The sequence below is a fragment of the Anoplopoma fimbria genome, chromosome 1 (genome assembly GCF_027596085.1).
Source record: "Anoplopoma fimbria isolate UVic2021 breed Golden Eagle Sablefish chromosome 1, Afim_UVic_2022, whole genome shotgun sequence".
NCBI lineage: Eukaryota > Metazoa > Chordata > Actinopteri > Perciformes > Anoplopomatidae > Anoplopoma > Anoplopoma fimbria.
In genome coordinates, this window is record NC_072449.1 from 16,892,058 (window position 1) to 16,918,457 (window position 26,400).

General features: G+C 39.8%; 1 protein-coding gene across 1 annotated transcript in view; it reads right to left on the reverse strand.

Moving 5' to 3' along the window:
- Window positions 1-736: 736 nt before the first annotated feature.
- zgc:172282 (leucine-rich repeat and fibronectin type III domain-containing protein 1-like protein) overlaps window positions 737-26,400 on the reverse strand; it is a 51,079-nt gene continuing 25,415 nt past the window's right edge. Inside the window, exons 7-8 of the mRNA XM_054605594.1 lie at window positions 7,126-7,775; window positions 737-846 (exon numbers count right to left, since the gene is read on the reverse strand). Coding sequence (XP_054461569.1) covers window positions 737-846; window positions 7,126-7,775 — 760 coding nt within the window. The remainder of the gene's footprint in view (window positions 847-7,125; window positions 7,776-26,400) is intronic.

Below are 26,400 nucleotides of genomic sequence, written 5' to 3' on the forward strand. Positions count from 1 at the left end.
GTTTCATTTATTTTCATAACTTCTACAATGATTTAAAAGCCGAACAAAAGCTCATATTCACAAATGGAAAATTTGTGAATATGAGCTTCAGTCCCCAATGTTTTGGGACTACATTACCCCCCCGAGGGAAAACAGAAGAAAACGAAACAATATGAAATTATTAGTAAAGTAAAGGTTCAAATGTTTTGTTTTTTTTGTTTGTTTTTTAATCTAGACTTGCTGGTAACATTAGACTTGATTCCAACGAAAGGAAAAAAAAAACGGACTTGGCTAACAATTCAGGATCTATCAACTTGTTTAGTCAGCTTTTTGTTCGGATTAAATGTCATGTCTGACATAATAGCTATTGACTTCTTACCTAGAAAATGTTTTTTTATTTTGTCCCTTAGGAAATGCTATTTTAACAGCTTAGAATCTGTGTGTTTTCTTGTGTGAGAGTGTGACTGCTGTGTAAAAGAGAGATGCATCAAATGCCTGCATAAACAAGGTCTGCTGACAATGGGAAGCAAAGAAGTGATGAAGCTGTACTTGCTGGGGAAGAATATCGCCCCAGCTGCTATTTGTAATGTGTATGTTTGTCAGGAGATCATTTCTTAACCGTATTTGTCAGGTGGAATATCTGTTAACTGCACTTATGTACAGCCAGTGCTTATTGTGTCAGTTTAAGAATGAGGGAGAGTCTTCTTAATGCCACAGTCTGTATTCATCCATCACAACCACAGCACATCACCACTGTTTATCCTCCATCATCCTCCACTCCTCTCCCCTTTCTTCCTCCATCACCCTTTGCACCACGCAGATGGATGAAGGCGATGGGGTGATACAGAGAGTAGAGCAAAGGTGGCGCTATGTGGAGACGATAAAGCAGTGTGAGTGGTGAAGAGATGGATAGAAAGGATTTAAGTGATAAAAAAGTAGCTACACAGACAAAGGTGTTATAAATGGAAAACAGACCGGGGAAGGAGTGGTGATACGGGATTAAAAAGAAACAGTATGTGCAAACAGAGAATTATAGAAAAGGGAGGTTACAGCAGAAAGGAGGCAAAGGGAGGGATGACAGAATGAGTATTAGAAAAAATACAATTAAGAGAATCAGGGAAAAAAGAAAATAAACAGTTTTTGAGGTAAGATAATACAAAAAACTATAAAGGGAGATAATTCATTGAAAATACAAAATAAAAGGGAAGAATTGAACTACGACACATCAACGAAAGAATCAGGAATCCAGAGATTATCAATAGAGATATAAAGTTGATCACCAGGATAGAAAAAAAAAGAGAAAGTTTCAAGGACCCATGAAGAAAGAAGGAGGGATCAGTTCACCCACCTGACAAAAAAAGTAATTCCCTCTAGTCGTATCTAGCCATGCAGTTTTGTTATGCACATTTTGAGATGCTTGTCCTGGCGATACCTGCCTCGACCCCAATGAAATAATGGTCAATGGAAATGTTTGTGTTGCTCATAACCTGGAGGAATTTCATCAATGGGCGGGACATTGCTATATTTATATATGATGCTATTCCTCGCAGCCCGAAGTGACACATTTGTTGCTTGTTTTATTTGAACAGTCTAAAACCCCCAAATATTTAGTTGACTATCATATATGACAAAGAGGTTTTATCACATCACATTTGATAGTCTGGAATCAGTCAAAATATTTCATTTTCTCTAGAAAAATGACTGAAATTGAAACAAGATTATTAAAATATACTACTCGTTTATTCAACTAATTATTGCAGCCCAAGGACGAAGTGTTGCTGTTGAAATTGTTTTCCTAATGTCTCTATTCTGTGAGCACCACAGATTCAATGCTTCATTGTATTTTGATGGAGGCAGGAGTCGCAATGGCTTGGATATCTCAAAACATAAGCACACAAAATCACTAGAGGAAAGTTACAATATGTTTTATGTGTTAGTTTTGAGAATTGACCTGACAAGAAAAGAAGAATCCCCATTAGAAAGGGGCAGATAGTGGTAGTGACACAGAGTGAGGGAAAGGGAGAAAATGTAGGTAGACTTCAGGGGAAAAACAAATTCAGGGAGTGCTTAACGTTAAAATGCCAGTCATTACTCTTTGCTTGTAGTGTTGGCGTGCTCTCTTTGTGAGGCCAAAAGACCATCAGATCTTAAAGTCTCTCCATTCGACAATATGAGGCCGCCTGTCGTCTGCTGCTGGAGGCGTCAGAGAGAGAGAGAGAGAGAGAGCCAGAGCCAGTAAAGGCAAAAAAAAGAAGTGAGAGAGAGAGACATTAAGAACAACAGTGAGACTCAGAGATAAACAACGATACAGATGCAGCCAAACAGCACGGAAAAAAATTGGGCACAGAAAGGAAGCAAACATTTCTGGACAGTCACAAATCTGGGTTGAGAAGAAAGACCAGAGAAAGTGACAAGGAGAGCTTGAGAAACACTGTGAGGGAAAGAGAGAGAGAGAGAGGGATGAATTCAGAGAGACAGATGGTGGTGAAAAATGAGGCCTGGCATACCGGATGACACTGAAAGGAGTGATGATAGATTAAAATACATGGAGGACAGACAGGCTCCAGGGTCATGGACGGGCCATGGGGAGAACACATTCTTGCACTTCACACGGAGTCACACACATCCCTGTGTTGGCCTCGGCTATCTCTCTATCTGGTCTAACCTCGTGGGAACATTTGAACTTGCTCAAGGCGGTTACACCTCACATACACAACACACAAATGCACAGACAGACCGGCAGGGATTTGGTAGCCGAGCTTACACAGACCCACACATGCAATGAATATTGAATATTACCTGAAGGCTTGCCCTAACAAGTCTTAACGCCTTAAAATTAATGGTTTACCTTGAGGCAACATCCCCAAAATGTTGTTAATACATTACACACACACACACACACACACACACACACACACACACACACACACACACACACACACACACACACACACACACACACACACACACACACACACACACACACACACACTCATACACTCAGTGTTTGGTTGGTTTGGTTTTTAATCTAATAACACTTGAAATAATCATAAAATGTTTGTGTCAAGCATATAATTGCTGATCATCTTGATTGAAAATTGCCTACTTAGTATTCAGGTTAAAGAGATACTTCTGATGCTGACTCCACATGCAGCATCATGTCACAATCTAGTGCTAGAGCTCCAAGATGAAACTGTGATTTGTCAGAACGTTCCGTACTGTGTATTTGTTTATTGATTTATTTTTCTAACTAAGGGATAGGTTCATATTTTTCAAATCTATGTCAGTACAATACTCTCATAACCGTATGTACAAGATATCTGTTGCTGTAATTCATGCCGGATTCCCTCCAGATACAACTGGAAAAACCTCAGTCCTTTGGTGCAAAAAATACATTTAAAGGCTCTGCAGAAGTGATGAGGTGAGCCAGATAAAGTGAGTTTCTCCCAAAGTTATTGAATGTTAGGATGACTACGGTATTACCCCTGCCTCCTTTCTGAGCCATGGCAGGGGGTTACGGTGAAAAGTAAAAAAAAAAAAAAAAAAAAAGCAGAGTTAAACTTTAAAACTAATCTTTGCAAGGTGAAGAATGTCAACTCGGTCTTCCGTTTCTTACATTAGTTTAGTAACAAATAACTGGAACCAAAAAGTGAATGGCAAAAAACGCTTTCAAAACAAGTCTTGAATATTATTAGTGTAACCTTTTCTCTTTTCAAAGAAAAGAAAAAAAAATCCGATAAGCACAAAGATTTAACAAATTCAAAACCATGTATCAAGTTTACATATGACTGTGAGCGAAACAGTCTGTGAAAAGCAAACAAACACAAGGAGAACTATCACCCACAATGTGCCTATTTTTTCATGTCGGGTTACATATCTGACAACCGTGGGCCTTTAATGGGGCCTCTCTGTGTATCTGTCAGCTGCTCTGTTCCTCAGGCGCTCTGACTCACTGCGGTTCTCTCTCTGATCAGATCAATGTTGCCTTTCTCTGCAATGCAGCAACCAGTGAAACACATCAGACACAACTACACCCTGAGAAACCCCAACAGCCTCCAAGCATACACATGAGTATTAACCCTCGTTGTCAGTTGCCCTCAAAGTGCCAGCAATCCCCGGAATCAAAGAGAGGAAACAAAGAACACAAAAAGGCCAGCGGTAACTTTCCCTCCTGGGTGAAGTGTCGGAATGAAAAACTTTAATAATTGCTTTGTTTGTCTGTGTCGTTGTAGTTTGGGATTCTCTTTTGGAAGCTCCTTTGAGTGACGCACTTCAATCAGTGAAAGGTTGTGATGAGGTTAAAGCAGTTAATTAGGCCTGTTAGACATGTTTGAGTTCATATGGTGGCACCTTATTGCGACAACAAAGTCAAATCTACGCTAACTCCTTGATCCCAGTTTGCAAAATTCTATCCTGTACCAGCCCAAATTAGCCCTCCTCGACTTCTCTGCTTCGTGACTCCTATTTGGCCTTCAACCTCTTGAACAACAAACTTCACCTCACATAGCTTTTGATATGAGAAAAAAACACCTAGAAAACAACTTGTTTGACTATGATGTTTTAATGCAGTAGCCTATTAATGAGAACGGCTCTTAATACCATCAAAAATCTCTACAACTCTTCTTTCATAATCACATTAAAGACTGTGATGTGTGCTCATTTCATTTGCTAAGGATGTCCAACCAACTAAGATCAATCAGAGTTCACAAAGGTGAAAACTTTCCCTGAACTTTCCCGGCTAAGCCGCTGCACGCTGCACAGATCTCTCGTCTCTGCCCCGCTATCAACGTGAGGCTCAATGACACCTCATTTCAACCCATACAGAGAGGCCAATTGAATTGACATATCAGCCGCTGATAAAGAATTTCAACTCAGCTGTTTAAGCCACTCATGTGAAATGGTGTCTCCATTTATTCGTTCTAATGAAAGCCCCATTTCCTGAGTGGATTAGTGTTAAAGGGGAAGAGCACGGCAGTGGGTTTAGCACATGAAAAATCTACCCAAAAATATATTCTCGTGCTCTTTTGGTTTATTATTATAAACACTATTATTATCATTATTATTAATATAACTCTATTGAGCATTTCAAGGGATCTTTGTGCTCACATGCAAGTCACTCCAAAAGTTTGAATCAAGAGATATGGGGCCTGATTACATAATAAGACAGTTTTATCTAATAGGCTTTGCTGGCAATGACACAAAAGTTACATAAAAAAATGATCTTCCATCAGTATCTCATGTTAATGAAAGAGTATACCGTCCTATCATACCTTTAGAGTTTTGCACTTCTTAGATTATACTGCGAATAAACAACAACAAACCTTAATGAATTATCATAATTTAAGTGTAGAAAATCTGTCTGTGTACCTCTCTCTGTTAACCAGCTAACAGCTATTTCCTGTCAGTAAGCCAGTAGCAACTACTGTAGAAGCTAAAAATACTTAATTCAAGCTGGCACAAGAGGTCAATCCACTGCCAGACGAGAGGCGAGACATCTTGATAAAGTGAATGGTAGCCTGAAGCTCAACTAGTACTAATAGTTCTGAAGCTGGAAAATAAAAAAATAAAAAAGCAAATTAGGTTGCGAATGCGTTGAACTTTAGTCATTTACACTAACTGGAACATCTTCAGAAAGTAGTTCTTGGTTCCATGTCTAGGTGTCAGAGAGGTTTCATCACAAATCGTGGCTGGGCTGCCCAAGTTCTTCTGTTTTTTCTACTTTATAGCAAATCTTTTCTTTTCTGATGTTTTCTTAATTTATATTTTGGCATCCCTTATCATTGCGAAAAGAAGAAAACACACTAGTGGGCAAAATCTGAACTGTAAATGTATGCAGCTGTTTAAACATACATATGCTGTAGTAAAGGTTTAACTTTATGCAGAGAGTGGCAGACAAGCTTACAGTGGTGAACTTTAGTCAACTTCTTTTTTCTTTTAGTTATGCATTTATTTTATCGGGTAAAGAATAATTTAAAATATAATATTCACAGCATGGACACTCACTCACTAAGGATGAGCATATAGGCCCCTCCGAAGACTTAGTAGCCTCTTTAACCCAATGTAACAATATATATATATATATTTTTTATACCAAGGAAGGCACACAGATGTGATAAATAAAAAGACAAATCAAGTTTTAACTTCCCCATGATAGCATTTTTTATAAAGGAGATATTAAGGTCTGGTCTTTTTTTGTACTGAAGTAACATTCTTCTTTCACTCTTAAGAGCTCTGGTCATGTCAAGTTCAATGCCAACAAGCCTTCTCGGGGTGCTTAGTCTAACAGTTTGTAGCACCCTAACAGAAGACAGGCAAGAAACTCTAACCTTAAAAATCTAAACTGGGCTGCGACGGGCAATCCCACTTGCATTACCAAATCCCTATCTCGTCTGATTTTAAACCACAAAGATTTCTCAAGAATTATGCATGAGAAAAGGCCCAAGAAGTCCAGTTTCTTGGGCAGAGGTCACAGCATCAGGTACATACAGTATATCACTTTGGCAAACAAAATAAACTCAGTAGTTTCTTAAACTCCTTAACAGCTTTCAGGCTTTTCGAGTTAATTTCCTATCCACCTTGTAAAGTATCTTCCATCGTTAAGAAAATGATCTTGGTAATTGGCAAGAGCAGGATACAAAAATCAATGATCTTGGAGGAAGTGAGGATTTAGGTTAATTCCGACTACGCTGTGCGGAGGTTGATTTTTTGTTTTTGTTTCATGTGATAAAAAAAGAATGCACGTTTTCTCATGCTGAGCGAGAGACCAGCGATCTGATGTATCAACAACCGTAGATAGTTTACTATGACTTCAGATGTTACTTTGGCTCCACATAGAGAACACGTGTTCCCCCCTCTGTCTCTCTTTACTAGCTTCCCAGTGTGCACGATGGCATCCCTCTACATTCTCTCCTTCACACTCACTCAGTTTCTTACTGTTCCACACTCTGTTATCATCTTGCTCAATTTCACACCCCCAATTACATGTCGTCTATTTCTCATCTGTAGAACTGTATTTTTGGGCTCTCCCTCTCTTTTCTGTCTTTATCAACTTCTTTTTGTCTTTCTTTCCACCTCTCTGAAATCCCTTTTTGCTCTACTGCTTGCATCCTCTATGTAAATCTCTCTGTAAGTCTGTCTCTCTACTACCTGCCAGTTCCTTGGGGGAGGTGGGCTCTTTGGCGACAGATGGCGGTCTGCTTTTCATCTCAATGGCGACCCTGGAGGAGAAGCGGGCCTTGGTGGGCGAGAGCAACTCCTCATTGGCCAATGAGTCAGTCCTTGTCATTGTGCTCCGTCCACTGCTCGACTCCTCCACCAATGCCACAGTGTCTCTCAGAGTGTTGCTAGGCGACATAGCCCTGGACGGGGCTATCCCTTGGTCCTCCTGACTGTCAGGCATTTTTGAGGCAGAGTGAGGGAGGACTTGGACCTGTCCGCCTCCTCCTTGCCCGTTGCTCTGCGGTCTTGGCGGCGTCCCTGCGATGGCTGCTTTCCCGGGGCCTGCCCCTTGGTGGCTGTAAACCTTGTATCGTATCATCAAGATGATAATGAAAACCAACACAGAGGCAACAATAATCCCTCCAATGATGATGATCATAGTGCCACCCAGGAAGTGGCTGTGCAATGCCTGGCACTGGCTGAACTCCGTGTCTGTGGTGAATGACAGACAGCCCAAAGGACGAGTTGCAGTCAGTGACGTTACGACATCATCAAACACGGCCAGGACACAAAGATCATAGTTGCGTCCAGCGGCGAGATCCCGAACCAGGAAGTCGTTGCTGCTGGATGGAATCATCCTGCCAAAGCAAAAACAAAATACACAAAGAAATGATGTCAAGCAATAACTTTAAATAAATTAATAAACATCAATCAGAAGTTTTTTTTTTTATAGTTTCCAAAATGTTTTTTGGAAGTGTAATTTGGTATTTATTATAGTAAAAATGTACACATTAAATTGATAATTCACATTCATTGTTACCATGACCTAAAGTCCTGTACTCTAGCCAGTGTACAGTAAATCAGTTGAACATGCAAAATGTGAAATGTTTTGACAGGCAAGCATACAATTTAACATGTACGGAGAAAAATCTACTTACAAATTTTCTATGTTTAACCAAATTGCGTATAAATACATATGCAAATAAATAAAAGTGATATTTAGTAACTTAGCACCAGACTGAACAGAATAGTGTTACTGTCTTTCCTTTTTGAAAGATTCAGGCCTGTTTGACCTCTGACCACATCAAACTGTGATGTCAAAGGGTCCTGGAGTTCAACAGTACATCACTGCAGCAAGGTCAGCAAAGACCACATTTCCAGGGGATGTTAAGTCCCTCTTTAAAGGCTTCGAAATTGTTTGACAATCAGAAAGCCAACATACCTGCCAACACAAACTTGCTCAGTCCAACTCTGTCTGTCCATTCACCACCACTCTGTACCACCAAACAAGCAACGCTGAGTAACACAACAACAAAAAATTCCCTTGCCCGAAATGACTTACGATTACATCAGCTTGTATTGCTCCCTCGTATTCTGTTGTGTGCTATTATCTGAAAGCAGCAGCGGTGACACATGAACCATCATCATATATTTCAATGCGGCGCCGCCCGCGGAGCAACAGCCACCTCATCGCTCTTATTTCCCCACAGAGTTAGAATTCATAAGCCGGCGACCTGACAAACACTCGAACAGATCCATCCCCCACAGCTGCAGAGATCATCATTCTCTGATTAAACGCATTCCTGATTCTTACCATTGTCAACTTCTATCTCGGTCTATCCCGAGGTAAATACTGTAGCTCTAGTTTTTTTGCTTGGCAGGTTGCTTTCCCTTGGGCAAATCCAAGGAAGAAAAGTCTCCCCCGGTAAACAGGAGCAGGTGCTTATCTTAGTTTTCCTTTCTCTTCTTGTCTCTACTTTCTCTAGGGGTCTTCAGTGTAACTAGTGGAATTGTCAAACAGCCATATGTCATTGCTACAATTTATCTAAATAATTTGTCCCCTTCTGCTTCAGTCACATCCCCCCCCATGTACTGTAAGTATTTCTGCCTGTGCCCATCCCTCCCCCATAAATGTATTTCCAACTCTGCACGGAGACAGACAGCTTTGCAATATAGTCCAAGTGAAATAGAACTGAAGGGAGGCTACTGTGTGTGTTTGTGAGTGCCAGTGGGCAGCAGGGTATTAACTGGCCTAGTCTCAGAGCCAAGCTCATCGATGGCATTGAACCACCACCTGGAAGTATATCTTGGCAGATAGCTCAGTGTGTGTGTGCGACCTTGTATGGCTGTGAAGTCTGGTGTGAAACGATCCCGGGACTGAGTTCCAAATAGGAATTGAACCAGGAAACTTTATCTGCCCTGATGTCTTGCCGAAGGGTCGCAGCATGATTTGAGAGCCAAGCTGGACTGGGGTTCCCGTAAGCAATTTTAAAAGGGGTATTGGAAGAAAAGAAATAGTGTATATAGTTTTAGATAAAGAAGTGCTTCCGTCTACCTTATTAAACTCAAATATTAAAGACTGGAAAGTCGCCCAGCTGTGTTTGAACAAAATGATACCATGGCTGTTTGTCTTTCTTCTTATCTCCGCAGTGCGACCAACTAAATCATAGTTTATTAAGGGGGAGAAACGTCAGGGAAATCAGTAGGAGACCTGGGGTCCCATTTATAAAACAGTGTGTAGGATCCACCCTGAATGGTTGCGTACATACAAATGAGGACACTAGCTATAAAAATATTCTGATTTATAAAACCTTGCGTACGCGCCTTCCGCAAAGTCACTTTCATAAATCCCAAATCCACCCGGAAAGGTACACATCCCGCCCTATATACGGCAAGATTCAACCATAAAAGTTCATGGCAAAGCACCTCATGAATGTTGATGCATAGAAATGAGCCTGCTGATTAAAAATTATTTACGGTGAATCACAGCCACTACTCAAACAAGGACCAACAAAATATGTTTTCTGACACAGAAATCAAGATGCTTGTGGTTGACGTGGTCTTAATTCTTCCATTCACATAGTTAGCTCAGTGCCAGCCCATCTATCATGCAGCATTGCTTAGCGTGTCACTGCAGTATTCACATGTTTCTAGCAATCGGACTCATTGCCTTCAAAATAACATCGGCCAGCCGATGATATCATTTGAAAATTTAAGTTTGAATGGTGAACAAAATGTATTTATTAATTTAAAGTGTGTTATGGTGAATTATTCCTGCATGATTATTAGGACTCATGGAGGATATGGAGTGTAATGATGTGCGAGTCATTGGCTTTATTCCCAGACTTTGCTAGTTTACACCATCCATATGTACAGGTGATGAAGATGTGCTGAGTTAGTTGACTGGAGAAGGGTGTGTGTGTGTGTGTGTGTGTGTGTGTGTGTGTGTGTGTGTGTGTGTGTGTGTGTGTGTGTGTGTGTGTGTGTGTGTGTGTGTGTGTGTGTGTGTGTGTGTGTGTGTGTGTGTGTGTGTGTGTGTGTGTGTGTGTGAGAAACAGTCACTGCGGTGTGTACCTATCCCTAACAAATGCATCATAAATGAATCAATAAAATCCTGTTCACTGCAACTATCGTACTTGGTGATACACAGTCTAAGATGATTATTGAAAACTATTGGAGCTCTGTTCTACAATTTCTGAATGCTATTTGATGTTATCTTGGATTGCTACAACCAATGATCACAGTTTCATCAACTGCGTTGCGCTCCACAGCTTACCAGAAGTGTTGGAGGTCTGGTGAGGGGAGGCGATTGCGCTGAATACTGAGTGAAATTTGATGTGAGATTTGAGTTGGTTTATATCTTTTACAATTGAAAGGTTCTTCTGGAATATGTATGACTCCCTAGCAGAAGCGAAAACATCACTGCTGGTTTGAATGTTAATGATGAGATTAAGTGAATCTAAAGATAACATTATGATAAATCATTATACTAGTGATTACATAATGACGCCTCTCCCGTTTAAATCTACAATCTGGCTTCAAATCACCAACTCACGATCTGCGTCGCCAATTTCCCATCTCCATAACGTGCATACTCATGGGTTTTCCTTAAAGGTGAGCACATTCTCCCGTCAAGTTCTTCAGTGAAATCAGTTGTTTTGATTTTTTGAATTCTGTTTCATGATGACTAGACTACACTGAAGAAAATATGACAGTTACATCCTTCTGTGTTCTGTCTGAGGATGCATGATTTAATGTGCGTCTGTTATCAATCAGTCTGCAAATTAATCCCAAGTGAAATAACAGATGAAATGAAATGTTATAAAAAAATGTATCTTTAACTGTAATCTTGGTGAGAGCATGGCTAGTGAGATGTTTCTAAGGACTAAGCGCATTATGTGGAACATAGCTGGTGATTGATTTCCATTTGTTATAACACAGGGTTTGCCCAAAAAACTATATTCAATGAGTATTCATCATTATCAATTACCTCTTCACCTTGCTCAAATTAGCTAGGAGTCTCTACTATTGGCATGAATCTGTAAACACCACACCACGTACACCACTGGACTTGATCAGTTGCCAGGTCATAAATATAAATTGTGTTATCACTGAAGCAGCTCAGATCAATCTAATCATAACCGATCAGGTATGCCTGAATCAGTGAACCCCATTCATACTACCCAGATAATCTTTGCACACCGTCAGTGTTGCCTACAATTGTCAGGACGGGCAAATCTAGTGGAAATCAACCAGGAAAATCCCTCGGTGTCCCCACCAGCCTGTAAGCGCTCTGTTCTTAATAGGAATCAAACTGGGAAACCTCTACTGCCCCGAGGCTTTGTTAAAAGGCAGCTGCAGACGAACCGAGGAGCGAGCGAGTGGGTGGGATGAGGTTGAGGGAATTCTTGGGGGAAATGTTACACCACCACCACCACAGGCCTTGTTAAACTTGAAGGATTAAATGTTCTGAACAGAGTTGAATACTTTAATGCCGACACTAACATTTGCGTACATGTAATTTTTTACAGATATATAGATTTTTCTATTTCAGACAGAATTACTTAAAAAAATGTTCTGTTATAGAACAACCTTGGCGCAGTGAAGGATTGAACATCTTGTGCAAGGACACTTCGACAGTGTTTGCTCACCCAGAACAATGTAACTGGACATTCTTATAGAATTCTTCTTTTTATTCGCCCACCTTTGCCGTTACCTGATGTACAAAAATTATCACAGCAACCTCAATTATATCTACTGAAATCAGCATATGGCATTTTATTTGCTCACTGGCCAGCATCTGTTTGTGTTTTGTACATCCACAGTTACACAGATGTGAGGATTGATGCGGCAGTTCCAACCAATCAATAATTAACTGTGGCTGGGAGTTTTGGGTCTTGTGCAAGTGTGTCATGTCTTTAGAAAGAAAAAAAAAAGTCTGCTGGGCAAAGCAGAAATGGTTCAGCAAGCCCATTTGACACCGCAATCATACTGGATGATTTATTCAGTTAATGGGTTCAACCACGGACACTCGCACACACTCAGAGAGAGTTAAACAGCTTTCCTTTCCTGTACGACTCAGATTCAAAGACACGGACAGAGATACTGAGCAAAACTAATGGTTTGTACAACTCTGCTGCTCTCTCGTACAAACACCACACAAACGGATCAACAGTCAGTTATGTTTTGTCACTCCTCGGTTTATCCTGACACCCACGGACACATGTGCACACACAGACACATGAACGTGCGCCCACACACAGCTAAAAAGACCGCAAGACTCCTTTAAACAGGAAAAACAGAAAAACCATCTCACTGTTTGAATTGAACAGATTAGTGCACGTCATGTGATCTTGCTCAGTGTACGCATGCAAAAACCTACTGACAATAGCCTGATTAATGTGTTTAAATGATCGCATAAGCTGACAACTCCTCAAAATAATCCCTTCCCCACTATTTATTTAATTCTTTAACAAAGCTGTTAACATGTGATTGCTAACAAAAGCTTTGCATTGGTATGAGCCATTGTTTTCTTACAGAGCAATCACACTAAGCCCTGAGGCGCTGTAACTTTGGGCATTGCACAGCGCTCGGATTTTACACTTATTTACTGCAAATGATTTACTGCTGACCTTTCAAAGTACGTTTTATCAGATTGTGCTGACAAAGATGTAAAAACACTTTTTTTTACAATCAAGTTTAACCCAAAGGTTACAGCCATAAATCTGCACTATACATCAAACACTACGTAAAGAATACTAGATAAATGAAAAAGAGAACATCTCACAAGGTGCAAAAACAAACCTCTGAAGGACTATAGACTAAACAATTAACATAACATATTCATAAAATGTAACTTCTTATAAAATGTAATGTAGGTTATTATACTGGAAATATGCGTTATGCATTGTACACAAGCAAACGGTAAACAGGACAACTATAGGAGTTGAATACAATGGACCTCATGCAAGAACACTTTTGTATTCTTATCCTAATTTTCACAAATTATTTTTGTTGGGGGGGCTCGTACGAGTGTGCCCATCCTGATTCAGCAAACGCTCCAAGCTTCGGATAACTGTTTTAATGATGTTATGATGTGAGTAAAAGAGCGCGCGTTCATGCTGTATAAGGCTACGCATCCTGCCCCATGTGTCCTATATTTAAGTCCTTTAGGAGATCATTTTCCACAGTGTCAGCAGCAGCATTAAAGGACCTACTTAAGTCAAAGAATGGGGGTAAAAAGAGTGTTGTTAATGTTGTGTTACCTGAGGGTTGTACTGTCACTAAGATAAAGAAGAAATGGTGATATGAAAAACTTGAAGGGAACTGATCACTGCGACTGGACAGGGTCAGATAGTTTAAGTTGTTTTGCGGGTGTAGATGTTTATATTGAAATTGTATTGTATAAATAATACAATAATTCAATACATCCACTATGAAGTATATAAATGCCAAAACAGTTAAATAATGTGATTCAAAGCACAGTGGGTTACTCAAATGTTACTGTAATTGCGCTTAAACACTTTATTATATTGTTTAAAACAATGTTCACATTGTGTATATATATATCAATTTTAACCTCAGCCAGATTCTTCCCCACAGTAACTGAAAGATTATTGATTTACCTAGATGTCTATTCTCTCGGAAGTTCACTCTTTGAATTCTGGTTTTAATACAAATTGCACCCAAATTTCAAATATGACAATGTTAACCTCCACTGAGATTCTAATGACATTACACAGTAACCAGTTGGAAATGAGAGCATTGAGTCCTTGCCCTGTGCTGTGATGGAGAGCAATCTGTAATACCACATGTTCATCCTGAATATTCAATAGCTATGGTAATGTTGCCGTCTCTGCATATTTTTCAGGTGTGATTCAGAGAAAATTGTTTGTTCCCGTCCTATAAGGCCTATTTTCTCATGTATCTCTACATCTAAACAGAGAATACAGCAAATATTGACATGCTCTCAAAGCACTCGTCTTTGCAACCAAAGACGAGTGCTGTCATTTCCCCAGGTGGGGTTATTCCTCGCCTGTTTCACTTTTTGATCATTTCACTGGAATGAAAAGATGCAATTGAACTGAATTTGCATACTTTCTCCTACAACTAGAACTGTCTTATATGGTATATATAGGTAGCCAGATAGATACCATTCCCCTTTAACTACTGAGAGTACAGTTGTTCTAAAGTAGCTCTAAATATATGTACTTCTGTAAACTAAAGTGTACTAAACTAATTCAATACACTAGACGGTTATGTACAATTAAAAAAACAATACATATAACTGCAGTACCACAAACATGTAGACTTGCATACCAAGTGACATCTTATACATGCGTGTGCTTTATCATGCAGGCTTTGTCTGAAGTTACTGTTACTGACTTAGCTGTACCAAAATCAAGTCACCTAATGTCACTTTTTGTTACATACATAAGTTTTGGTGGTAAAATAGATATCCTCTTTCGTTAAGGTAATAGTGAGGCTTATAAAGACTTTGTCACCTCAGCTCTGGTTGGATCCGCTGCCACCCATAACTAATAATAATAATATGGATATACAGCTTCGAAATATTCATGTGTTTCTTTGATAGTATTCTTCAGGCTGTGCTGCATTAATAAAAACTAAATTAGGAAGGCAGTTCACACATTAATCAAAATAATGTGTGTATATGAAATTGACACATGATTGGTGGTGTGAACGTATTTTGTTTAAAACCTTTTAAATGTTATCAAGCATGTTTATGTAAGTAAATAAAATGCAGTTTATGCTAGCCTTTCATACTATTATATTAGAGGGGTGAAATATAATTGTGTGGTTGTAACACACACACACACACACACACACACACACACACACACACACACACACACACACACACACACACACACACACACACACTATATTTGGTATTCAATGCATAAGAGCTTCCATTGTGTCTGTACAGCAGAGGTGTTGTCAGTCTGTGGCTGATGAAGACCTTAGTGTCTGTGGCCAAATGACATTAATAGATGCTAATAGACCCGTTATCAGCAGCTCTACGTTGTTCGCATGCCATTAATGTCTTGTCTCAGGCGAAAACAGTGACAGTCCCGTTAGAGGCACTTGTACCAACAGCAGACGGATGAGAGGCACTGCACTGCCGAGTCCGGTGTGTGCGCCTGCATGTTCATGAGAGAGTGTGTGCCCAGCATGAGTGCGGCCGACATATCCATGCCCACTGCGGATATGCGTGCTCACGTGCACATCTGTGTCTGTGCATGAGCCTGACATTTTCATGCTGTCTGCATTCAGTTATGCTGACTGACGGGACGGCGCTTTGTTTGTAAATGCTGTCCATCAATCAGCCCTGGGGCACTCAAAATGCAAACACACATATCCATACACACACATATGAGATGCCATGAAGTCACATCCGGAGCCCTGGGTTCTGACTGTTGATCTAAGCAAAACGTCAAGTGAATATTTATGATAATGTGCCCTGGCTGTTAAAATAAATTATTTAATATGCCAATTATTCCTTCAGTGCAGGCAGTACGGAGTTTGGAGAGGGCAAAGGGTTGACAGCAAAGTCCTTGCAGCACACCCGGCCTGTCTGTCCTGCCAGACATAAAATAGGTCCCTGAACTGGACATGGATGGATGGATGGATGGATGGATGTGTAGGATTTTCTAAAATCTAGCGGAAGGCATCCCACATTGCGGTGACATTATTTATTTAAATAATTCATTAATCATTGGGATCATGAACATTTAATAAAATCCTTTTTAAAGCCAGACTTCCTTTTTTTTTTTTTTTTTTTTTTTGCAGTAGCCATTAGGTATTCACAGGACCCAGGGGACAACATTTGATGTTACAAGCTCTAATTATGAAAATAAGTGCCACATAATTAACCATTCTGTGTTGACTTCCCCTCTGGGACCTCGGTAGCTGAGGGCCTGGTACTGTTACCCTCTCATCGGGGGTGAGCTGTCATCCTTCATCTTCCCTTAGAGAACTGAGTCAGTATTTTTAAGGTTTTACTGAGTGGCCGGATCTGTTCGATATCCACTCTAGCAGGGTTTTGACAGTCTCTCTCTGTCCATTTTTCTTCTTATCCTTCTTATTCTTATCATAGCATCACTCTTTCTCTACCTACAACCTGCATATAATTTTACATCCTCCGTCGTTACCTTCCCTCTCTCTGTTTTTCCATTTTTTAGCCACCATGTCCTGATGACTCTTTCTCTCCAACGCACATGCTCAGACGGATCAGAATTTAAGAGTTATGAAACAACCTTGCAAGAACATCTGCATTTATACCATTTTCACTTTTATAGCACATGTGACTGTTTTTTAAGCACCCTCAGTGACGGGCATAACACCTTAAATAACGACTTTTATTTTCTCAAACTTTTTCTTAACTAATTATTAAGTAAGAGCTCATTACAAACATATTTTGACTGCCCACAGCAGATGTAGTCAGGCAAAGTGCAATGGACTACTTCAAAATAAGAGCTCCCCTTACATTTAAGAATGTTATTATCTTACATCTTTCACAGGTGCAACTATTTATTCTCCTTAAACTAAAATAATGTAATTTTAGGATTTTAATTTTGTTTTTTTATCTTAAGAATTATCGAATGAAACAAATTTAAAATGTAATTAAATGAAGCATAGATGGAGTTAGGAAACGTAGGTCTGGTGTTTCCATATACAGTAGGTGTCTCCAGGACCACATTTTGCCATAATGAGAAAATAATACCTGTGTCGCTGTCACGGCAGCTAAACCCTTGAAGACATCCAACAACACCACTGTTGTGGCCAAGCAGCATCAATTTAGTTTCCTAACAGCCCACTGACTTCTATGTAAGATGGTATACAACCTATTTAGTAGTTGTTAGATGGTTGCTCATACTGTACAATGTTAGCTCATTACCTGTGTCATTATCGTCATTGCTTATCTTCTATTTTTATGCCTTACAGTACAAGTGTTTGCCTCCACCTCCTTACTCAAACACTCTGTTCCTTCAATTTTTGAGCTATTCTCATTTACCTCCTACTGCCTCTGCTTTGCCTCTCTTCCTCTTATATGACATTTCTTTCCCCTGGATTTCTATTGACTTAACACAAGTTGTACAGGTGCATACAAACGGACTTCAAGGATGAATGTTTTCTTGCTCTCCTTCCTTCTTTGTTGTAGCAGGGGCACAATGCATCCTCCAAACAAGAGAACTAGATTGCATTGCATTGCAGCCATAGTTTAAGCGGCTGCATTGATGAGCATGAACTCCAGCTGTCCCCAGCACTGAACCTTTAGAGAGCCAGCCAATATAGAGCTGGATCAATTATGAAGAGCAGAGAGTGATGAAAACAAAATCCAAATTATAGATCCATGCAGTGGAAGATGCTTTCCCTATTTGTTTTGCACTCCACATGCCCCTTTTTAAATCAATTTAGTTTTTTGCTTTACAATTTTAGAAGATTATTATCGATTAAGTCAGTGTTGATGGAAAGTAATGCAACATTATTCATAGAATACTTCTTTTGCAAACGACTTTGTGCCTAATGTGGATTTTGCATTTCAGTGTGTTGCAGCTTGTAGTTTAATTTTAGGAAACCAAGTTTTGAAAAGTATTTCAACATACTGTGGCCTGTACATCTTGGTAGAGTGGCAATACTATTGTGTACATAAATAAGAACTTTGCTTGGGTATCTCTAATTTAGATTTTTGCTAATGTTACTGTATAGATAAAGGAGAACATCTTGACATCAAATCACTTCGTACAGTCTGTGACACACAACATAGCATACAAGTCACCAGAGTTGGTAACAACAAGCTAACATCTCTGTGATGTGGCTGATTTCCCATTTAAAAGAGAAGTGAAAACCAGACAGCCGTTCAGAAGACTGAAAAGCAAGTGCTATGAGCCAATCAGACTCCTCTGCTGACTTCAGCACTATAAGTGTGACAGAGACAAAAGCTGCGGCACACTGTCAGTTACAAGAACGATAAGAGGACAGCGGTAACAAAATAATGGTGGAAGAATCTGAACATACAATCTACCCTAGTTAACTAGAGGCACTCACTCTGGGGGGAAAAAAAGTATCAGTTTGACAAACTTTTCCTTATTCCTTTTCTTATACTCCCATTTTTACATTTGATTGCCTTTTCTCCTCCTACTGCCCTGAACACACTTAATCATAATCCACCTGGTTCCCCAGAGGGAATCCCCTAACCAACCTTCCCATTCTCATTTTAAACTGAAAACTATTGAATGGAAATTAAGTTTCCAATCCTTGATTCATTAGTTCATGCAATCACAGAGAATACAATCTATGAGAATTGTGATGTTCCCAGTAAGGGATTAAATCACACTTACTTTTTCTGACCTTCAACCATAGGTACACAGTTTGTAGAGTTGTTGTTTTTTTTTCGTTTTTTTCTAATAAGTCTTGGATTTCTGTATGTAGACCCATGTTATGTTCTCTCAGGAAGGCCGAAAACAAGGACTTCACAAAAGTAGTATTACCCACATTTCACCTCCTTCTGAGCATCTGCGGCCACAGTAATGAGGATGATACTGACCAAATTCCAGTGTGATGATTGAGTAATATCGATTTTCACAACTCAAATCCCCCTGTTTTAGTCCATGTTTAATTGTAGTGTGTGTTGTGGATTCAACACTAATCACACACACACGCTCTGGTGGGAAACCACTGTCCCCATAATTATTGTGGTTTGTTTGTGTATAATTATACGGGAATCTATCACTTCCAGCAAGTCCTAATTTTGCTGAGTTTGCACATGCTAAAGGTGCAAATACCAGAATGTCTGTCTTCCAACAGTCTTACTCTATAAAAAAGACACAGGCCACAGCAATAGCTGCATCATATCTAGGGTACTAGTGCAGATGTAGTTATGCACTCTGCAGGTAAAAGCCAAAGAGTAATCTCCATTATTACTTTTGATAAAACTATCTATGCACACTGCTCACTTGTACACTACACGAGCCAAAATTACATTTTGTCATACATGACTGCAAAAGATGAATTATTACAAGAAAACTGAAAAGATCACATTCTTGATTACATACTTATGAGGTTTTGGGCTGATATTCCTGTTTATTTGTTCCCCTTGAATTTTGATTTATGAGTGCAGTCACTTTTCTTTTTTGTTTTAGAAAAAAACAGGCGGAATACCAATTAACATTATATTTTAAGGAGACTATAATGGGATGATATCTTATTTTGCTGGCTGACAAACAGGTTGAATCAATTATAGCAATCTAGAGGCTACGGAGACGTGTTGGGAGCATGTGGCATTGCAGACTTTGTGGAGAGACATTTGGTCTTCTTTCACAGTGTGCCCCAGCCATGGATAGGAAATCAAATCTGAGCTGAAGTCTGAGAGTGTCCAGTTCCGTGACATTATACTGGCATTTCTGTTCACAAATGATGTACTCGCCTTGCTTAACAGACTGTGGTTTTCCTGTGTCCATCGGAGCGTTTTGCGGCTGAATTTCACTCTGTATAAGCCTCGCTTCCTTCTCAGTAAAGGGTCATCTGCCAGTTAGATAAAGCGGCTGCATAAATTCAGGGGCAAAAGTGGACCGTGGCGACAGAGAGTGCAGCCACATTGCTTAATTATTTTGTTACCGATCAGTTTTTATTTTGACCTTCACCTTTGTCTGAGAGCTTTGGGAAGTGATCAGATGAATAGGATTATGGATTCAAGCAGCAAAAATTAGGTATCTCCACACCCTGACTGGACTCGGTATGCGTGACAGTGAGGAAGCCAGGCAGTCCAGAGGGCCTCGCATTTAAGCTCCCGCTCCTCTGCACTCGGAGGAGCCAGCTGAGGTTGTTTGGCACCTGGTAGGGGTGCCAACGCCTCATGTGTGTCCCTTTGAATCTATACCAACCACACATGACTGAGGGGACAGCCCGAGGCAGACCCGTGACTTGCTGGCAAGGCTTGCTGGAGGGACCTAGGATGAGAGCTCAGTGGAATTCAAACTGCAAACATAATCTAGAAGGAAATACGTTTCCTCTTACAACTTAATTGAGTTGATTGTTGCTGCTGCTTGTTGCTTGCTTGAAGAAATAAAAATGAAGGTGAAAAATGATTAACTGCCTGCCTGATTGCAGGAGCTGATAAGCAATGCCGATATTTTGCTATTGAAATAAAATCTGACTAGCTTTTATGGTATATATCAATGAATTCCAACTGACCACAGAGGGATTTCTTTTTATCTGATGATTCAATCCAATATTTTTAGATACCCAGCCATATATGCTGCTCTCCAGCCATTAAAGTTGAACTTGAATGAAATTGATGCAGAAAAAAAAACCAATCCTCTTCTCAGGCATTATGTTTTATACTAGTAGAAAATACATTTGCAATGACCAGTGAGCATACTTGTTCCAAAAAAGAATGCACAGGGAAGCTGATTACATATTCTTTATCATTGTGTTCAATGTCTGGATAATAAAAAGATTGTGTTTGATGCTTCCAGGAAACTCTCGTATCACAGCTAAGATGCTAAACTAAGCTAAGACATATTTCCCAGCAGTGCCACAGCTATAAGCACAATTATTTTGTCCAACAAACATGAACAGTTCTGCCAGAAGAAGCTTTTGCTTTGGTCAACTTGTTATTTCTGACAGTTGATGATATAACCAATCGCACTGCAATACCTAAGATCCATTAAGCACTCTTTATGTGAATATAAATGCTCCTTCTGTCTGCACATTTTTTAACATAAAAGGTCACAGTGCCCCTTTTTTTCCTGCTGAGCAAATTGCACTTAGAAAACCACTGTGAGCCCTAAAATACCAGAATAATATCCAAAGAGTGAGTACTTCATAATGACAATAAATGACTTAATAATACACAGTTCAGAGCAGCCAGACAGCTGTGCAATTCCCTCTTCACTAGGCAGATGAACACAGGTACAGTAAGTCTTGAATAAGGTATGAATGGAGCAGGGAAATGACATCCCTCTGTGGTGACATCTTGCTGCTCAATATGGAACAGTCCTTAGGGGGCAGGTTGTTAGTGGCATGCACAATGCACAGCGAATGAGGGATGAAAGGTAAGTGGTTGCGTAAGTGTGGTCCGGAACTGTCTTTCTTGTGGCAGTCGGAGCTGTCTGATGTACATTTCATAAGCCCAATGGAGGCAGAAGGAACGGGCTACAAATGGCACTTGTGAGTGCTGCTTATAAGTAGGTCAGTTTATTTAATGGTGCTCTCCACCTGAAGTTACATTAAATCTCCTAAAGCTGCCAGCGACAAGCTGTAATATACGTCTGCGTTGCACACAGGGGCTGTCGCAGTGTTTTCTGCTTGAACAAGGCTAATCTTTACTAATAAGACTGTGTTCTGAAAGATAAAATAAATCAATATTCATATCTGGTGGACGCATGATTCAATACAAAGAGATGCATGGACATTACTCTCATTGAGTCAGAGGGCAGACGGTACCCTATATGAGATGAAGTCAGCGGTAATCCCCAGTGTTACCATTGTCTATAAATACAAGCCAAGACTTAACATTCAGCTTAAACACTTTATATATTGCTGTTAGCTTGCCCTAGCCCTTTGATAGCAGACATCCTATACGAGATAAACATTAAGTAATCTATAATAATACAGATATCTAGGATTTGCTTCCGGCTAAACCCTGTGATTAAAAAGAAACAAAGTCCTTTATGAGAAAACACAAAAGTAATTTACTGATTTAATACTCAGGAATGACCTTTGGAAGTATATCATGACACATTACACATTACTAAATACCCATGAAGATTGATTGTGATAAAATACTGCTTTGCTTCATCCATATTAATGGAAAGTTGCTGTTTGCTTACGTCTGGTAAATAGTTACATGCTTTTTGAGCCCTATTTCATTCATCTATTCACCCGTGGTTTCAAATCAGATTTTCTCGTACTCTGCTTTTGTGTTCAGTTTCACGTACATTACATTGTACTGTCTTTTTAAACAACCCAATTGCTCCTTTGTGGCTGGTAATAGGGAGACATTTTATTGATCTCTGTAGGAAAATTGCCTCTCCACATGCATACCGAGATCAGAGTTCATGGTCAGCTATAAGCCTGGCAGGAAGTCTTGATAAAGGACCTATGTAAACGCCAATGTCCTGTGGTGTTCTCTTTATCCATGCTGCTGCCTGAAAAAAGGCCATTTAAATAAGAGCTGTATTCACATTAGGACTGTGGGAAGAAGACAAAGAAAAAAAACTGTACTGCTCAGTGGCAAGATTGGGATTTTTCTTAACCCTTTTGTTTGAATATAAAAGATGACAGCTGTTGCGATGCGAGTAATGTCCTCTGCTGCTGCTGCTGCTGCTGCTGCTTTACAGTAAAAATCCTTTACTTAATACTGTGACCACTACCTGTACGTTTGAGGACAATGGATGACCTTTATGGGATAAACACATTATATTTATATCATCTTTTGAGTTAGTACTGTACTTTAGTAATGGCCTGTGTTGTGACATCACACTATTACTGATGACCCTGAGTGGGTTTTGATCCTGACCCCTTAGAACAGTGCTGGAAAACATTTGTAGTATGTGTTTGAAACATATACTGATCCTTACATCAAAATTTATGACGGAACAGGTTTTTTAAATGTGTTTGTACTTTAACTTATACCACTGCAACATCTTATACTGCTGAGAGGCAATTTGGGTTGTATGGAAATAAATGAATGAATTAAATAATAAATTACTTTAAATAAATATCAACAAGATGAATGATGAATAATAACAAATGGACCGAAAATTAACAGGAATGTTTAAATCAGTGAATTACACGATGTCAATTTTGTCCCTTTTTGTCACCTCAGGTGCGACCTGGATTATTTTTCTCTCAATATGCAAATCAAGATTGATTAGACTAGCTACAAGAGCTAAATGAGCCAATCACAAATCTGGAAAGATCCATAAGTGTTTTAATTGCGCCCCCATGGTTTGCATATCGAAAGTAAAATAAATGAGGCCACAGCCCTAAAGGAAAATCCTGAGTACTTTAAGTACTTTAATGACTTTGGAACTGAATTGCACTTGATTATATTTCTCAGTTTCCTGTAGTGTGTCCATGTGCATTTTACCCATTTGTTTATCAATGTATTAGAACATTTTACTCATCTACTCAACAGTCATTTGTTCTGTACTTTTTTTTCCCCTTTTTAAATGTCCTGGTAATGTCCCAGATCAGGATTAAAATCACCAAGAACATCTAATGTACCATAAAAGATTATGATTCAGAGTGCCCATTGAAAACACTGGGGCACAAGCTTAACAACACCAGCCACCTCTGCGTGACAGCAGGGACTTTAACCAAATAGTTGTAGATGCAACAGCTCTAGATAAACGCTGTTCCAATACACTCAGACTGCTTTCAGATACAATGACTCAGTAAATGCAGTGTATCAAATGATAATGCTTTGTCTAATAACAAGCTGTACCAGTCTTTCTAAAATTGTCACTCTAAAGCAGCACAATGGGCCATTCTGAGGACGTCTTTATCAAAGTTAAATACCCATAGCTGCCGTTGTTTCATAAGACGTGTCTTTATGAACTGGGGGAAGTTATTGACCTCATAACTCTAATCTCTGCATTTTCCTCTCTCCCTCTGCGCTGCCTTCCATTCCAACAGGAAGAGATAATCTGGGCAGAGATTATTGTGGGATTAGTTGTGTCTACTATATGTTGTGTGTATGTACTCCGTTGAGGGCGGCTAGATTAGGGCTAGAACGGATGCAGGGGATGGACTGAAGGAGAACGAGGGGACAGGTGGGCAGATTCACCGTCAAACACATATATATAGCCCGCCTGAAAGAGACGGAAAAAACAAATAGACAGGAAGGCACGAGACAGACAGTGACATGTGGCTCTGCCTGAATAAAGTTGAGAGGTTGTCAGGCTGACTACCATTTAAACGCAAATGGTTGCCTGTGCTCTATGACATGTGCCATTCACTTTGTCATGCTTTAAAAGTACTTAAATTCAAGCGCCAATGCATGATATTCACTGACCGTATATGGGGCTATTTCCTGTGTGTTTATATTACTATAGAAAGTACAAACCATACAGTAAATATGTTGCATATTTTATAGAGATTTGTATTTACTGCACCAAACTACCGTGTACAGTGCTAAGCCAGTGTCAGCTGGCCTGACTGCACCAAACTACCGTGTACAGTGCTAAGCCAGTGTCAGCTGGCCTGAGTTAGAACCATCCACACAAGGATCCCGATGAAAAGCACCTTTTTTAAATAGTGAAGGTCAAGCAGCTGAAATAGGAGAGGTGCTTCAAAATTATTACCGAGCCAATATTGACCTCATTAAGTTGAAAAGGTGTCGGCCACAATTGGACCGATCCACATTAAATGCAGTTTCTTTGTCAATGTCATTATTGAAGGTTACTGTTACTGCTATCAGTTGCATTCATTAAAAGTTGCAATTCTGTATTTTTTTGTGTACACTGGTCATCAGCAATCTCTGGCCTCATGTTATCTTACATAAAGTTATTCCAGTAAGTTTCACCCAGTGAGGTTTTAAAGACTTAATATTTGGACAAAAGAGAGCACTGGTTTTAGAACAGTACACGGTATCAGCAGAGTTTGGTGTCAGAAACTGTATCAGGGAAAGAAAAAGTTGGATCCATGCATTCCTAGTCCACAGGTGAAGTGAATTATCCTTTGATATATCTGTAGACTTTGACCTGGTCCTTGGTTGAGGAGAAGTTGATTGTTGAGTAATTGCCCTCACCTTATTTTATTTTTAACCTCTGGAACAAGACGGTGTTCCTTCATGGATGAAGAAATACTTTTGTTTCTCAACAAAATTTGCAGCAATTCTTTAACCAACCAACTGTCAAACTGACATTTCCAGGTTGCATATTGGTCAAACATTGTGTTCGCTGTATCGTGTGTGTGTGTGTGTGTGTGTGTGTGTGTGTGTGTGTGTGTGTGTGTGTGTGTGTGTGTGTGTGTGTGTGTGTGTGTGTGTGTGTGTGTGTGTGTGTGTGTGTGTGTGTGTGTGTGTGTGTGTGTGTGTGTGTGTGTGTGTTATGCAGGCAGGTATGTGTTTTCTCCACTGCCAATCACGCATCATCTGGAAGGGCAGCAAAGAGGGCCTGGAGTGTCTGGACTAAAGTGAAGGCAATACATCAACTGCTGACGTGTAGTGAAATAAAAATGATGTAGGTGTCATTGACACCTTGGTAAAATGCTCCCATGGCTATAATGATAGACAGCCACATAAAGCTAGACAAGACAAAAAATACATCTTTTTTGAACCAGAACATCATTTAAAGAAACTGTGTCAGAATACTTTCCCACTGATAGGTTTGGCCTTCTTCCCAATAAAAAATAAAACGCTTGATGGAAACTACAAAGCAATCTATCAAGCAATTGTACATTAATAAAACATATTATTGGCCAACATTAAGGCAATGCGTACATGTTCAGCATTTCTTCATGAATTATTAACTTCTAATCCATGAATGAGCCACTGACTAAGCCTTAACACAGTGAGTTGATAATATTTGATAATATGTACACATCTGAGCATGGGCACATATTGAAGCATTGGTCTATAAGTACACACACACTCACTTACACACACACATGCCACTTTGCTATCTTGACTGTCCTGACCTCATGAATAAGTGATGTGTTCAAAACACATTGATAGACACTTACGCAGGTTCCTGTAGCTCTAAGTAAATAATGTGCATAACACACACACACACACACACACACACACACACACACACACACACACACACACACACACACACACACACACACATATGCTCTCTGTGACAGTCATAGCCATGCAGGGGGAAATGCCAGTCTCTTTGTCAAGCAGAAGTGCCTGACAGAATCAATTAGCAGGCAGGGAGAATGGGAAATACTGGATTCAATTAAACTGACAGCTTCCCCCATAGGCACACCACTCACTGGGCCATT